This window comes from Cryptotermes secundus, unplaced genomic scaffold (genome assembly GCF_002891405.2).
Source record: "Cryptotermes secundus unplaced genomic scaffold, Csec_1.0 scaffold89, whole genome shotgun sequence".
NCBI classification, from domain to species: Eukaryota; Metazoa; Arthropoda; class Insecta; order Blattodea; family Kalotermitidae; genus Cryptotermes; species Cryptotermes secundus.
Genome location: NW_019725837.1, coordinates 171,871 through 189,635, shown reverse-complemented (window position 1 = coordinate 189,635; position 17,765 = coordinate 171,871). Strand labels below are relative to the sequence as shown.

General features: G+C 38.0%; 1 protein-coding gene across 2 annotated transcripts in view; it reads left to right on the top strand.

Annotated features, from left to right (window-relative positions):
- LOC111863516 (OTU domain-containing protein 5-B) overlaps positions 1–14,602 on the top strand; it is a 47,830-nt gene extending 33,228 nt beyond the window's left edge. Inside the window, exons 9-10 of one of the 2 annotated variants that reach the window (XR_004512914.1) lie at positions 1,771–1,950; positions 3,230–3,310. Coding sequence is in view for 1 of the 2 variants with exons in the window: in XM_023849880.2 (XP_023705648.1) it covers positions 3,230–3,389; positions 9,810–9,819 (170 nt within the window). In the remaining variant the exon portion in view is untranslated. Of the gene's footprint in view, positions 1–1,770; positions 1,951–3,229; positions 3,390–9,809 lie in introns of those variants that run through there. The other variant, XM_023849880.2, reaches the window with a different exon arrangement.
- Positions 14,603–17,765: the final 3,163 nt, after the last annotated feature.

The window sequence follows — 17,765 nt, the reverse complement described above, 5'->3', positions numbered from 1 at the left end:
CATAATCCCCCCCTCCCTTTTTTCTTTCCTGAATGGTAAATTAACATACACTAGCTTTAAGGTACCAGAAGCATTGGCACCTAACCGAAGGGTTAGCCCTACTTCAGGTGGCTTGAAGCCTGGCACGGTTTCCTCCTCTTTTGCAATGAAGGTTCTTGATGGCTTCTTCCAGAACAGCCCCATTTCATCAACAATAAAAATTTCGTCTTTTATATAGCCACTGTTATCAGTGATTTTCTCTAAGTCCAATGGAAAACTTTCTGCAGCAGCTGCCTCTCCTTGGGCTACATAGGTTTGCCTCTTCTTGAATCTGTCAAACCATCCACAACTGGCTCCAAATTCAGCATCCTTCGTTGCATCGCTTTTTTTAGCCTTCATGTCCCTGAGAAGATTTTGAGCTTTTATTTTGAATAATGACCGGTTTATAGGAACATGGCGATTAGTCTGATCATCATTCCAGACCCCCCTTCAAGAGTTTCTACATATCAGCAACAAAGGTGTCCTTTTCGTAATTATAGCAGTGTTCACTGGAGTAGCACTTGAGTGTTACCAGAAGTGGGAGGAACCTAGCCTTCTGCCCATCTCAGCTTTCAGTACATCTTTATCACTAAGTTTAATAATTTTAATTATTGAATGGAGTATAATAACCTTATGATTTTTCTTCTCACTTTTATCTGCCATTATATTAAGTTATTTTATATTTTAATCACAGCAAAAACAGTAAAGTTAAAGTTTTAGACAGTTTAATATTCGCTTCAGCCTATGCTAATCGCAGCGCACAATACAAAGAGACGCTAATGTACATAACAGTCTTAAAGACTTCTTTTAACTTTTATCTGCTGTTATGAAGTTATTTTATATTTTAACCACACCGAGACAGTAAAATAACAGCTATAAACAGTTTAATATTAAATTAATTGCAAAGTGTAACACAATAACATAAAGCAATGCAAGCAAACCATCTTTGTAAACAAACTGGCAACAGCCAAAGCAGTAGTTGGAAGCCAGTAGGGCAATGGCGTCATGCCACTGAAGAACCATAACTCCAAAGCAAGCGTCGCAACTTCAGGGAATGGTGGCAGCTCAGTGTTGTTAATACCCAAGCATGTCTTTCATGAGACTGAAACCTGTCAGAGTATAAACAACACAAGAAATAAATCAGGTGTATTTGTATGATGAATCTCATCTGCCCGCATATTTCAACCAGTTTGGATATTACAAGTATCTGTTAAAACAAGCATTTTGATTAATTTTATAAATTCCTGTTTTATTCTTACTGACTGCATCCTGCAATGTTAGCTGAGGTGTCATCTTGATAACCCATATCATCCCAATATTGCAGATTAAAGATAAGTTTTACTAGCTTGTGTACCCCATGATGGTAGGCTGCTGACCATTCTGCCCCAGCATATGTTATAAGCGTTTGTTCAGCAGGAAAGATTCAGATAACGGTAGCTCCAATCTTATGTAGACTTTGGCTCACAGAGTCTGAATCTCACATCGCTGTCACTGAAATACAAACCAGAACATGAACTATCAGGTACCTTGCACATTGTGTGATGCAGAGATCTGAGTTCGTTGCTTACGAATGACAGGAAGGGGGTCAAGAAATGGCATAAGATTACAGTTGCTGAAGCCTACAAAGACAAAATATGATGTGAGCTATGCCTACAGCTCACTCAGTCTCCCATTATTCAGTTGTTGTTGTTGCATATATGTAATGCAGACACATACCAGGATTGCCATGCTTGCATTTTACTTGTATTTTAGCGATAGGACTTTCAGGACAAAGTGGAAAGCTCCAAGTAACAAAAGCTGTCAGGGTTGTCCATTCCTTTACTGGCAGACCATCTCTCCTGTGAACTCAGATCAACATGGACTCAAGCCCACTGATCATCTTTATGCTGTTTTTACAGCATTTCTCCAGCTATACATGGAGGAGACAAACAGGTACTATCAACAGTGTTTGAGTACCCATGACAGAGACCTTATGCACCATTTGACATGATAGTACCTGAAATTTTGCTTGTTATAGCCCCTGATCACACAGGTGGAACACAGCTTACCAGACCCTTTGAAGGACTGCAGGTAGCTTGAACAGTTTCACAGGAAGATGCTGTTACAGTCTTCATGGTAGAAGTGAGCAAAAGTGGGCAAGTGGCTGGAAGTGGAGCAAAAGTAAATTAACCAGGATGATAGTAGTTTTGACCCACTTTTGATACCAGGAATATGAGTGATCTGACAGCCTGTCCAGTAGGTCCCTGCTGAGCAAGTTGACTCGAGCAGTAACATTTCTGACTCAAATTTAGGAGGAGGTAAATTCAAATCTCAATGAGAGGTACATAAAATATCCACAGAAATTTGATAATTAATGTGATGAGCATGGAAGCACTATGGAACATGTAATTCTAGAGAACTGTAGGAGGAATATACGTATTTTGTTTCGAAGCCACATAAAGGTAAACACCTACTCAACAAGCTATGATGCTGTAACAGAAATAAATTTTGTGGAAGCCAGCAGCAACCAGCATTGGCCACTTGTGAAAGTGATTGCAGTTTTGTGTCTGTTTCATTTGGAGCAAAGGCAAGAGTATACCTAACCGATGTGAAAAATATGTTAGCCTGTTTAACATCATGTGCATTACTGATAATCATACTAACTAAATTTGTGAGGACTGCTCCATGATGTGGGAAGACCATAGGTATCTCAGGGTAGCCATGTGAGTGAAACAGACACATTTTCATGTTTATATTTTACAGCAACTTCATACCCAAGTGCCTTGTACAAAGCATGTTATAGATATGAAATTCTTGCACTACCATGGTCAGTGTTTTGTTTGTGTTATGGTACTTTCTGTTTCCTGTTTTTATCACTTGTGCTTTTGGAGAATACACTTTTCGAAAAGGGAAGACACAGCTTTAGTTAAATTTGATTCAGGCCATGAGGGCATGCAGTAAGCATTAAATTTGGTATGATAATTGATAAGAAGTATCCAAAAGACTCTGCCATGTCCATGTGATTGTCAAAAGCTATCAAATTCATTTTAGTTTGTGTTCCACATTCACAAAACTCCTTTTGTGTTTTTAAAATATTTCAGTGAAAGTAGATTGTATGTACATTGCAAGCGATTTCATCCACTTTTCAATTTTGAGGGTAAAATTCTTCAAGCTTAAAATTTTGTGTCCAGTATTGTATCAGGAAATGATAATGTTTTTGTTCTGTCCTCAGGTCTAAATGAATGGGAGGATGGCATCTTGGCGCAAGTGTTAGCTAGATCACAGCAGGAGTACATTGACAGATTGAAGAAAGCTCGGGACAGCAATGACAACAGTGATTCTGTGAGTTCAAACAGTTCTAATGGTGATGTTCAGGGACCTTCAACCTCAAGGTAACGTCCACCTTCTGTCATGTTAGTCAAGAGTACAGACATTTATTGTTACTAGATTGTTTTAATATTCCTAGTATAATGTTTGTTACTATGAAACATATTTGTTGTTATTTACAACTGCTTGATAATTTAAAATAAACACACTTCTGTTTCATAGAAACAAAAATCCATTCCCTCTTAAATCTGGAATTGTGAGTCTAGGTGAGGCACATGCTGTGTTGATAGTGAGTTCAGAATGTTAAGGATAGATAAGAGGGACAGAAATTCAACCAAAACAGTTTTCTAAATTAACACCGTGGAGAAATGTTTTATGGTAAATTTTTAAAACTTGTATCAAGTGAGAAAGGAAACTACTAACTTATCATAGCAGTGAACCACAGCAACACTGTTTGGAAGTGTGGCATGCTCAGTACTGAAAGCTGATTCCTCTCCTCCTGTTCCAGTATTTGGGCTAACCACAGCAACACTGTTGGGAAGTGTGGCATGCTCAGTACTGAAAGCTGATTCCTGTCCTCCTGTTCCAGTATTTGGGCTAACCACAGCAACACTATTCAGAAGTGTGGCATGCTCAGTACTGAAAGCTGATTCCTCTCCTCCTGTTCCAGTATTTGGGCTAACCACAGCAACACTATTCAGAAGTGTGGCATGCTCAGTACTGAAAGCTGATGCCTCTCCTAGTGTTCCAGTATTTGGGCTCTTACAACATGAAATTATTATCCTTCTCACATAACAAATTTAAAAACTTTGTATCATTAAATTTGTTGTAAACTAAGTGCTTTTCCTTCTGCAAGGTGCCAAGTATACTGTGAGTTTGCCACATATGTAGTCATTGTTTATTTAATGTTGAAATAATACAGAATTGTGTTGTGAAAATTTTATAGAGAGAAATGGGCAGTTTTTGCCATGAATGTAGGCGTATTGTCAGACTTTGAGTGAAGTTGTTTTACTTCATGATTCAGCATTTTAAGCAGTTCTGTTTTGCATTCACTTTTAAAATTGGTCTTCTAGTAGAGTAAAAGCATTTTGTATGTATGTTTATGCTTATGTGGGAGTGGGAGTTTAAGTGCACAAGTGCACATATATCAACCTGTAGGGGAAGGTGGAACACTTAAAAATCAGATTTATGATTATGATAATTCCTACTTTGTTGGTCCGATGAATCCTGCTTTGTGCTCTCCTAAGTAGAGCTGTTTTTATATATGTAATTGAAACTGTACCTAGGGCAGAGGTTCCTAAACTTTAATATGTTGTGCCCCGCCCTCCCCCCAAAAAAAACATTTCATAAATTTCATGTCCCCCTCTTCTAGAACAATTGCATGCAGATTTGACATAAACTTAGCTATGAGTATATACGAGCATTATATATTTTTTGTCTTTCTTCATAATTTGCTATATATTATTCAGTGTATTTAATTTAAAGGACAAATAAAATATACACTTCATACCTGGATTAGTGGTATGTATACAGTTGCCGTGTTGTAGTGCACTCAATTTCACCTGTTACTTCACGACATGTTTCGGCAACATAGTGCCATCATCAGGTGCCCTAATTACGCTAATCTATTTCATTGATTGCCTTTATAAAATTATTTAAAAAATGCGTATTCGTCAACTATAATAAATTTACACCCACAAAAACTTGTTAAGATTATTCATCTTATGTGTCATACTTAAAACTTGCGTGTGGTTCTTCCACTATGGGGGTCGTTTTTCTTATATTCTGTGTAAACCGTGTCTTGTGATGTGTGTTCCCTTCTTAGCTACAACACTCGCAGCTAAGAAGGGAACACGCACCACAAGACACGGTTCATTGAAAACACTGAAATGTTGTAACTTAGGATATACGTTGTGCGTTCAAGTTCTAAGGTCTCCGATTTTTTTCTCACACAATAATCAAAAAATTTGAAACTTCTGTCACTTTTCAACGTAATCTCCCTGCAGCCGTACACATTTTTCACAACGTCGACGCCATGATTCCATGGCCGCTGCGAACGCTTCTGTAGGAGTGTGTTTTGACCACTGGAAAATTGCTGATGCAATAGCGGATTGAAAAACGGCATCCATGTCTCATCCATTGTCACAGTTGATGAAAAGAAAGTCCCATTCATGCCTTCATCATTGCCATGCGTGCAGCCTTGTGGTCATCCGCCAAAATTCGTGGAACCCACCTGGAGGACACTTTCCGCATTCGCAGGTCTTCATGCAGGATTTTGTGCACAGATCCCACGGAAATGCCAACTTTTGGGGGCGATGTTTTCCACACTCAATCGGCGATCCTCCAAAACAACTTTCTCAACTCGCTCGACCATGTTGTCAGACCGGCTGGTGCAAGGCCGAGATTGTTTTGGTTCGTTGTCACATAACGTTCGGCCTTCTTTGAACTGTCGCGCCCACGAATGCACATTTTTCACATTCATGACACCATCACCACATGTCTCACTCAACTGGCGATGAATTTCAATGGGTGTCGCACCACGCAAGTGGAGAAAACGAATGATTACTCGCTGTTCTTGTAACGAAAACGTCACCATTTTAAGTATCAAAAACACTCCTCACACTCGCCGCTACCACTAGAGTTCTGTGTGCCATAGAGTTCTGCCATCTCTGTCATGCATTCACAAAGAGTGCACACGTATTTTAAACAAAACCGCATGTGTCTATCTGCTCCCAGTCCTGAGAAAAAAAATCGGAGACCTTAGAACTTGAACGCCCCTCGTAATTCATCTAATTGCATTGAAAATACAGTGTAGTAATTTTGACAAGTTGGACACTTGCCTGAGGACTGCCAAGTACAGCCGAAACATGTAGCAATTTTTAATTTTAACTTTTCATTTTATTTTTAAGTAAAGGAGTAAATTTAAATAAAGTTGGATTTAAGACAGGAGCGAATGTGTGTAAGTGAAAAACGTTTGTTTCTCAACTTCTATATCAGCTGTTCTTCTGTGTCTTCTGACATATCAGCAATACGTCAAGAGACCGTGTTATTTGACAGCGGTATATTGCGAAGCTGCTGAGCACGTTTTACACCAACCATTGTTTGTATAAGGGGCAGTCAAATGAAAATGAGTCAGAAGCCAAAACATATTAAAGAACATTTCTTACCTCAAAAGTAATCTCCAAAACTGTTAATACATTTATCCCACTGGAAGATAAGATGGTCTGTAGCCGATCTTTATTGCTACTAGCTCTGGTATAGAAATTCAACTCATCTCAGGCCGTGTTCACTGGCCACGACTTGGGTGATTAGTGGGGCTTTAGGTGTAGGAAATTCACACTCAGCACCAATTAGCCATGTAAAGTCTTTATTCTTATCACACTATTCAAATGGTAACTGCACCGTACTGATCCACTTAACAGATTTGTGGATTTAGGCTTCCTTACTGTTCACTAAGACATACAAGTCAGTAGGCACCACAGAGTGTATATACGGGGATCAGGACACATGTACCTCGGTGAATGTAAATTTCGGAGTTCTCTGCCAAGCACGCTCTGAATGTTAAATATTTGCCCTGGTTACCCAAAAATTCGGGCAAAGGATGTCCCTCTTCAGATTATGATTGGCTGGACCGGGCAGACTGGGAGGTTGCTTAATCTTTCTCCAATAATTAGGAAAGCAGATATCCACACGTATAGAGTTTAGGGGTGAACTTTGCCACATGCTGCATGGCCGTCAAACTAGAACTTGGGGCAGCATAAAAACGACGCTGCTAAAATTATGACTTCCCCTGTCAAAGTTTAGAATTTCTAAAGACCCCGTCTCATGTTATGTATTAACTTGACTGATTTACTGATGGGTAGCTGGCTTCAAGCTTGACCCAAGCCACCTGCTGCGTGTCTCAGGAGAAATCTCCAACTGTGAGACGAAAGCAAGGAATCTCACAGAATCCTAACCATACACAAAACATCAGTTTACCATCCCATAAATTGGACAGTTACAGGTCAGTCCCATCCTTGAAAAAGCTTGTGGGCTGTCTGCAGAACCACATCTTTACCCAACCACACACGTCTTCGTCCAGTGCAAACCGATGTCCACAAATGTCTCTCTTCAAGTCACCAAAAATGTGAAAATCACATGGGGATAGATCTGGGCTGTAGGGGGGATGTTGAAGCACTTCCCAACCAAATCTCTGTAGTTTATTCCTCAGAATGTGGGGACATGCATTATCATGAAGAATGGTAATGCTGTTCGATAGCATTCCAGGGCATTTTGACTTTATGGCACATCTCAGTTTCCGCAAAGTGACTTCATAGTGCTGTGCACTGATTATGACCCCATGTTCGAGAAATTCGACTAGCAGAGGGCAGTTGAAGAAGAATGTCATCATCACTTTACCAGGACTTGTGTGTATGGCTTTGTATTTCTTCGGTGGGGGAAAATTCACATGTTTCCACTGTTGGCTCTGCTCTCGGGTTCAAAATGGTGGCACCAAGTTTTGTCCCCAGTGGCAATACGGGACAGAAAAGCATACTCTTCCTCATGGTATCGTTGCAAGTGACCCAGTGATGGAGCCATTCTCTGAGTCTTCTGTTCCTCCGTGAGTTGATGTGGAACCCACTGTGCGCAGATTTTGCAGTACAGCAGGTGTTTTGTCACAATGGCATGTACAGAACCGTGACTTATTCCCATCAAAAGACTAATTTCTTCCACGGTGATTCGTCAGTTTGCCCAGATATGACCATCCAACAAAGCAATAACATCAGGAGTGATGACACGATGATCCTGTCCTAGTCGAGCATCATCTTGCAGTGACACGTCCCTCTCAGAATCTCTTATGACATGCTAATGCACGCGAATGTGACATGCTGTGTTTGCCGTAAACAACAGACATGCGACGAATTTCTCGTCCTCCTACTCCTTCAACAGTCAGAAAGCGCACTACACTTCACTGTCCTTCTTTACCCGCCTCCATTACTGATGTTGAATGACCATATGTAACGCTAACCTTGCTTCCATCACAATAAACAAACGACTAGTGTGCAAGGGCACGCTGTCACTGTGCTTTCCTGAGTCCTCACCAGATGTTCATACTGTAAACAAATTCCAGTGTTACCAACTTGCACACCATGTGAGTTATGCGTGGTGAACCGTTTTCATTTGACTGCCCCGTATACCATGTCTGTTGCAGCAGAGAGTATCACAGTTTCAGGGATCATGTGCGGCTTCTTGTCCTGTACTATTCTGTATGACTGTTGATAAGATGCTTCCAGGGCTTTGCATGACACAACTGTAATATTAAAAAAAACTTGCTGGGTGCATATGTCATCACGTTTCTATGGAAGTATTTTTTGAGCTTCTATTTCATTTCTGAATGTTTTGATTTTTTATATGCAACTAAAGCTTCTGTTTGCTGTAGGTTCATTCAGTTTTCCTCCTGGTTTTAATTTTATGCACATTAAAATCTGTGCATTATTCTGTGGTTCAGAAAACACTGATTCTTGACACTGGATCGTACCGATTCAGCATAGTAAATACTACAGGATGTGTGTTCTACGTCTGTACACTATGGAACAAAAAAGTTTACATGTTAACATATTATATTTCATCACTGAATATTTCTATGTCTTAACGTTCTGAAGTCTCACTGAAGACTACCTACAATATAAATGTCTTAATGACCAACTTAAATTAACAGTTAAAAAGATAACTTCATGAGGTTTGTGACAACAGTTGTATTGCTTAGGACTCAGTTTTCCAGCCCTAGAACGTGGAGAACGTTGGGGGTGGAAGTAGTCAGCTTGAGGGGTTGAGCATCTATCTTGTATCCCTTAACAACAGTGGAGTGACTTGGTTTAACGATCAGTTTGCTAGCGTTCCTCACAGAGGCACAAATCTGAATCCCTAACAGTACAGAGGCATACATTGTCGTTTACTTCCTAAAATCGCCAATGCCCTACAAGTTTGAATTCTGTGTTACTGAGTGATAACTAAACCACGTCAACCAAGCACAGGATGTTAAAAATGTTTCTCAATGTTTCACTGAAAACAGCTTTTCATACAAACAAAATGTCCCCCCCCCCTTCCACACACACCCAGTTTGGGAACCTCTAACCTAGGGGCTCAGTAGAGTAGGAACCTCTTGATATCATCTCCATCTGAAGACAGGAACAGAACCCATTTCTGAAACATTGAGTTTCTTATATGAAGAACCAAGATGATCAGCATAGTCCAAATAAATAGCATTAAAGGTTAAAGTATGTTTTTCTATCATAAGTTATAAAATTCTGACAGGCTTGTGTATTCAGGCAGTGGATATTTGAGCGCTGGTTCCCACAATATGTCTATTTGTCCATTCGCTTGTACTACTGTGTGAGTCAGTCTGGAAAGATAAAACCTTCTGTACTATTCTGAAGCCATAATTCAATGATAATTAATGAAGGTGAGTGATAAATATACTTTTCTGTTTTCCCTTTTCTCTTGAGGCTTAGGTGAAAATCAGTCAGAAGAATGCTATGCAACAGGTGGTGAATGTGGGGTTTGCAGGCTGTAGTCATCTGTTTCTTGGCTGGATCCAGCCACTGCTCATGAAGGAAACTGCTCATGCTACTGCCAAGCAACAGCGGGGTTCCTTGGTTGAAAGCTATCTCCACCGCCCCATTGTTCTATTTCCCTGTGAAGGTCAAGGTTTATAAGAAAAAGAATGTGTAATAGAAATTGTGAGTAGTCCAGAACTAAAGCCTTTAGTGCCGTAATAGCTGACAGAAAGAAACATTTTAACGTTCAGTTCATTAACCCTGTACACGTGAAAGTATGAGTCTTGTGGATGTAGTTTATTACCATGTGGTGTGCTCCTGTAACAGAATATTGTTTTTATGTGACACTATGTCTCCCAGGTTCTTGCGTGCGTGATTGACTGTGGTTCTCACGTGGATAAACAGCAGTAGATAAAAAGTAAGAAATGTTTAAGGTAAACAAAAAATTTTCCAGTTTCCCTCTTTATGTAACCCTTATTCTTATTCAGTGCTCTATTTTTCTCACAGAAGAAATTTTATAGATCCTATTAAGTAGAGAATTTTTCTTTTAGAAGTTACCACTTTTACATGCTTTTGTGACATACTTGCCTAATGGAGTAAATGTGAAAGAATGTTTGCTTAATACCAGCACCTGTTATGTGCAGTATTAGATAAAACAGTGACTGTCAGCAGACTTTTGTTTTCTGGTTTTAGCATAAGCTTGAACCCTGACTAAGTTCTCACAGTTGCGAATGCAATGGTAAATAAGAATGCACATGAATGGTGTGTAAACGTGTTAGTGATGTAGGAACTTGGTGTATTTGTTCTTCATTTCTCTGAATCTAATATATATTTATATTACTTTTTCTAGGTTAAACGTTTAAAATGTTGTTAATCCTTTATATTAACATACAAATCTGGACATTTAATCTGTTATTGGAACTTTCTTTTTGTTCCTGTCAGCACAACTTTCAAACTTTGAGAGGACCATTTCTCTGTCTACCCCCCTACCCCCCTTCCTCCCCATGAATGAGTCTGTGATATTTATACAGTTGCTGTTCACATGAATAGTTCAGCAACAGTTAAAATACAGTTTTATTTTTTAGACAGTTGAAATATAGTTTGATGCTTCTAGGAAACATTATGGTGAAACCCCCATTTGAGATTTCTTTGGGGGCCAGTGAATTTGAACACTGACCTGAAGAATATCTTAAATGTGGGAAATGTAACATTGAGATTATTGACTTGTGATCATTGAAATTGGATGTTTAATGAGGGATAGCCTTAAATAAGAGAAATATTAAATAGGGGTTCCACTGTATATATTCATATCCCATTAGAATTCTGTTTTTATATGCAGTCTCTTGAGTGATTATTTTTTTATTTGCCCAGGGGATGAGTCCTACATCAGTGCCTCTAATGTAGTGTTCTACATATTTAAAAGCATATTCATTGTAATAGCATAGCACTTAAAATATGAACATTTATTGTGGTGCTATCTTCAATTTCAGTCATTGTACTGGAAGGTTTGATACTTGATAATGAAATATTATATCATTATATAATGATCATAATGGAATTAATAACATTCCTAATTTGAGCACCATATTGTATTATATGTGCTATTTACAATCATTAATAGCTCCTGTGTGTATAGAGAGATTTATGTAATGGTTGATGCATATGTCCATAAAAACAGTCTGTTAACAAGAAGTTGTATAACAATGACCATGTACTTCATGTGTAATAATCTGCACCTATTTCAGTGTAGATGGGATAGATAAGTTGTTAATGTGAAGAGAAATATATTGAGTCTTTATGTGCCCTGCGTCCATGTACATTTGAATGTGAGTGCATACACACACTTGGTGATTTTTCTTTCAGAGAGAATCTGTGCTGTACGTGGGAGATCCACTGAGATGTCTTTGTCCTGCTCTTGTCATTTTTATGGATAGGATATGTATGAGACCCCATTTCTTGTCTTTGGACTACTCACCTTGTGTCATAAGTAGGAAATACACTAAAATAAATTGCTTTGACACTAATCTGTAGTATTGTTATGAGGATGATGTTTGTACACTGAATTTGAAATATAATTAGTATGGCTTGTAATGTGAACTTCATTCTAATGACAAAAAGAAAAGACATTGGCACCCTCAGTATATTCAAGTTATGTGTATGGGAATGTTTCATATAAAAAAAGTGGATTCTTTCCGGCACTTTGCTGTTAATGAACAATTTCTAGCCAGTTGCATTTATTTTGCACAGCTGTAATAGCAAATTTGTTCTCCAAGCTGTTGTACAGGAGGCAGTCCATGAAGGTGCCATTGAACCATACCCTGCACCTTTTCCATATTTGGGACATAGAAGACTGCATTCCAGAGTCTCAAAACTTAATGTCTGAATAGAGAGATGAGAAAATCAAGCTTCTTGGTTCAGATAACTCTAAAGATATCAAGAATGTACAATTATTCCTCACTATTTTCATGTCTACATAACCATTTCAAGCAACTTTGGAACTGTTAGCATAACATATCAGTTCTGATGCATTCACTTTCCTGTGGACAGCATAATATTCATTTTGTTTCATTATCTTGAAAACCGTGACATGTATTGGATATGAAATGTGAGTTTCATTTCTATTTACAACTTTTGTTCAAAACAGTTTTCTTTCTGTTAAGTATTCGACAAGTTCATGTGGGCTTTGCATGAGATGCACACAGAAGAGCAATTTGGTACTGCCCCTTATCATTGTCAGATTTTAACCAAAATTGAAATATGTTGACATGTCTTAGTCAAATTCGCCTCTTTCATATTTCATTAAAGTATGTTTAGTGGTTCACAGTTAGATACAACCAGACATATCTGGACAGACAAACATGGCAAGGCTAATATGGGTGTGTTCACAAGTTTTCATTGTAAATGCCTAAAAAAGTAAATACAGTGGTGCCTGCATTATTCCTTAAATCATTGTGCCATATAGTGATATGTAATTAAAAGGTGGGCTTGAAAATTTTATATTTAAATCATTTTCAGATATTACAAATACTTGTTATAATGAGCATTTTTACAAACTTATCAATTCTCATTATACCAAGGTTGCAATGTATTCCCACTCTTATGTGTGGCCTAAGTATAAATTAAAAGTTATTGCTTGATTTCATAGTCACAGTCAAAGTGGTTTGGTTTTCCTACCCAGAAAATAAATAGACAAGAAAACAAAAACAGAAGTTTACTTGGTATCATTTTGATACGCCAGTAAATACTGTAAATTTTTGTTTATTATTCGGAACTATATTTGAGTTCATGTGAAGTGACATATGCAGCTGAAAGAATTTTTATGGAGTTGTACGTTTTAAGGCAACATGGGAGTTTATATTTGCAAAAGCAATGGTTCTTCTTAAACATTTGTTACATCTGATCTTTACTTTGATAGATATATGTGGTCTGTCCCAAAAGAAACTGAACTTTCTTTTTAAAATATTTATTGATAAGCTTACAACTTAAGAATACTTGTGTCCTTCAAAGTACTCCCCTCCATTGTCTATACACCACTTCCAACGTTTTTTCCAGTTCTGGAATGCGTTTTTTGGGATAGCGCATAGGTCCCGTAGCAAATTTTCTTCTACCTCTTCTATCATCTCAAATCGGCGACCTTCCAGAGTAGATTTCAACTTTGGGAACAGAAAAAAGTCTGCAGGGGCCAAATCTGGAGAGTAGGGCAGTTTGGGTGATGACATTTGTCTCATGCTTCACCAAAAATTCATGGATGAGGAGCGACATATAAGCAGGTGCGTTGTCGTGGTGCAGCATCTAGGTCTTGTTTCTTCAGCCCTTAGGCCTCTTCCTTCGCTCTGCCTCCCTCAAACACTTCATGACCTCCAAGTAAAACTGTCCATTGACTCTCTGACTACGTGGAACAAACTCTTGCTGAACAATGCCCTTCCCATAAAAAAAAATGAACAGCACCTGCACATTTGATCGACTCTGATTTTCCCACCCAATACAACGATTGAGCCTTTTTTTTATATCATACCTGTACGCCCACTTTTCATCACCTGTTACAATATTTTTCAGAAAGTTTTCATCAGCATTTGAACGATCCTGACTGACCGTGACATGGTTCACTTCTTGCTCATCTATCAAAAGACATGGCACAAATTTTGCAGCTACACAGTGCATCTCCAGTTATTTGGTCAAAATTTTACTGATGCCTACTTCTTCAGAATCTTCTCTGGAAGAGTTAAGCAGCGATTTTCACGAATCACAGCACGCACTTTCTCAACATGATCATTGTCCGTTGATGTAGAAGGCTGTCCAGGTTTGGTATCATCTTCGGTGGAAGCTCTGCCCGATTTGAAACGATGGTACCATTGTAACATTGTGTAAGGCTTAAGCAACCCTCTCCATAAGCTTGCTTCAATGTCTGAAAAGCCTCTGTAAAATTTTTTGCCAATTTAAAACAGAATTTTGTGCAGACATGTTGCTCTTCAAGGTCCTTCATGTTTCAACTTGCAAAAGACACAAGAGACAGGTTCACTCTACCGTACTCGATGACTAATTGATATGACATGATCGTGCATGTGTCAGGTTAAAGTTTAAGGTCACCGCTACACAGCGCCACTGTCGCGAGTCACCTGTGTTGGCTCGTTGGCGCCCTATTTAACAAGTTCAGTTTCTTTTTGGACAGACCATGTATGTATTATTTGTGTATTGCATTGTAAATCTAATAGAACTGAAAATAGTATGGAAGTTTTTCAGTTTAGCTCTCTTTTTATTTACATGCCAAGTTCAACAGTCAGTGAATTGCAAATTACAGAGTCAGCATGAATACAAACAGCAGCAGCAGTAAGACAACACAGGACGAATTGAACAAAAAACAAAGAGAAATGGATGGACTAGGCTTCTAACACTCAAACATGAGATATTAAAACTGTCTGTACATTTGCAAACTTCATTTGCAGCAGAAACACTTCTAGCTTAAGGGCAGTGGCTGGAGGGGCAACTGAACCTGGTAAAGTTACCTACATTCCAAGTAGGAGCATGAATGCTGACTATTTCGAGGACAGAGGGACAATATTTATTGCCACTGAAAATATTTATTAAAAATAAAGCACCAAAGTGACAATACCTAACATAGAGTGTCTGCAACTTTAATTTTTCTGGTATATTTTCATAATGATATTCCACATCTTTAAAAAATCTGTTATGGCAAAGGGCTGCAAATTTTTCTTGTATGAGCTCAAATGTATTGCAGTCATTAACTGTAACAGAGTTCCAAGCAGTAGAAGCATACTACAGTTTAGATATGACCAAAGCAAAATACAGCATCAGTATACTGTCTTTGGTAGAAATGGAAAATGTAGGTATACAAATTAACCCTAATAATTTCACTGCATGTGAAAAAGGAAAATTAACATGGTGATGATAAATGAAGTTTACAATCAGTATGTACACCCAGGTCTTCAGTGCAATGTAAAAGAATTTCCATGTCTGTATTGATACAGACTTTTTGTTTTCCCGATAGAAGAAATAACTAATTTTACAAAATTTAGGCATCATAAAATTTGCTGAACACCATATACACAATAGCTGACTGAAAGTAAACAATCATTAGGTGAATTGGTAGTTTGACAGGCTTTAATGTCATCAGCAGAAAGAAGACAGTTGTAGTGATTAATTATGTCACACAAATCACTAATAAAATTATGAAATCAAAGGCCCTAAAACTGGCCCTTGAAATATGCCTGACAATGTGACAAAAGGCAACAAACATATGCCGGAGAAATGCACACAAGACTGTCTCTTAGTTAAATAACTGAGAAACCAGTTTAAGTAACTGGAAGATAATTAGTGAGTTTATGGAAAAGCAATGTGTGTGGAAGAATATCGAAGGAATTGCTAAAATCAAAATAGAATCAGTTTGACCATGTGTACAGACTAAAGGGGTAACAAAGTGAAGGAAAGTTACTGAATTGGTAACAGTAAATTTAGGTTCATAAAGCATGTTTGGAAGAGTTTAATTTGGATTTTAAAAAGTGAGAAACATGGTCATGTGTGATAAAAGCTTTGACAGAATTGTTAAGAATAGCTATGGACCTATAATTTCCAGCAGAGTAAGTTTGTCCTTTTACTGAAAACGGACAGTTGCTGGTTGCTTCCACAAGTTACGAAAAGTATTCTGACATAGGCTAAAATTAAAAATGAACTTGAGAATTTTATGAATATATATATTACTTATAAGAATACACTGAGCATTTTACAGTCAATTTGTTAATTCTGAAAAGTTTTAACACTTAAACAAAGTTTATTGTAGAATGCAGCAGTGGTGGCTCCAAATTTAAGGCCATGTGAATTGTGACTACCCAGTACCATACAAATTCAGAGGCAAAGAGCATAATTTATTTGCTGTTGAATACAGCTGTCTCTACAGTAAGGTTTCCCATCCCTTTGCATCTGTGGCACAGATGAGTGTACAAAGTACCTTCTTATTCAGACTTCTTTCATCCCTGACCCACATAATATAGCTCATATGTAGCACCAGCAGAACACCACATCGGAAGATAGTGGTAAAATTTGTCTCAACATGCAGTAATTTTGTTTTTAATGACTGCTAATCAGGCTGGATGATGTGTGTATGGGAAAGAACATGTCATGTACAACATAACTGTTCACAAAACTAATTTTATATTACCTTCCATATGAATCCTCTGGATGGAAGGCAATATGAGGATCAAATCGATATGTAGGACAGGTTCTATGGAGAACTAGAACATGTATTCAGTAAATTCCCTAAATACCATATTAAAATTTTGTTAGGATATTTCAATGCCAAAGTAGTTAGGGAAGACATTATCAGACCAAAAATTTGGAATGACAGTTGGCCCAAAATTAGTAATGATATTGGAGTTAGAGAGTAAACTTGGCCACATCCAGAAATCTGATTGTTACAAGTAAAAGTCCCATATCATAATATTCATAAATTGACTTGGATAACTCCTGATGGAAAGACACAACCAAATTGACCATATTTTGGTAGACAGGAGATGGCATTCAAGTATACTTTATGCCTTTATGAAAAGTTAATCAACTCTGTCCAGTGTGACTGATAAAACGTTTTCTTCTTTCTCTCCTTAATCTTTCATCCTTGACATGTTTCCATCTTAGAGACCATCTTCAGAAGGATATATCAATACAGGCAGAAACTACTATTACAATGTGACTGGTCAGTATCAGTACATACATACAGTATCACAATGCCATGAATATAAACTCTGATCCTGTGTTGTTAACAACACAGCGCGGCCCAAACAACAGGGCGACACTTAAAGAGTCCTGTTCATCAAACAACAGAACCACAAGGTGGTAGACACTCAACTTCCTTTAAAGAGAGGCAATATAAAGGACATGAACCAAATTGGTTCTAAAAATCTTAACAAAGTCCTTTTAAACCACATTTGTATACAGACTGACTATAATAATTTATGCATATTTTAATGTATTCATGCAGGTCGCTGTAGTTGTTAAAGGATCAGAGTTTATATTCATGGCATTGTGATGTTGTATGTATGTATTGATATCGACCAATCACATTGTAATAGTAGTTTCTCCCTGTATTGATATATCCTTCTGAAGATTGTCTCTAAGACTGAAACATGTCAAGGATGAAGATTAAGGAGAGAAAGAAAGAAACGTTTTATCAGTCACACTGGACAGAGTTGATTAATTTTATAATATTGCTAGTGTGATGGACCACGATGAACCAAATCAAGTAGTTGATATATGATCATCCAGTGTAGCAGATTGTGATATTGACCACTGTCTGGTGGTGGCAAAAGTTAGCGAGAGACTGGCAGTGAGTAAACAAGCAGTGCACAAAATATCATATGGAGAGGTTCAATCTCAAGAAATTAACTGGGGTAGGAT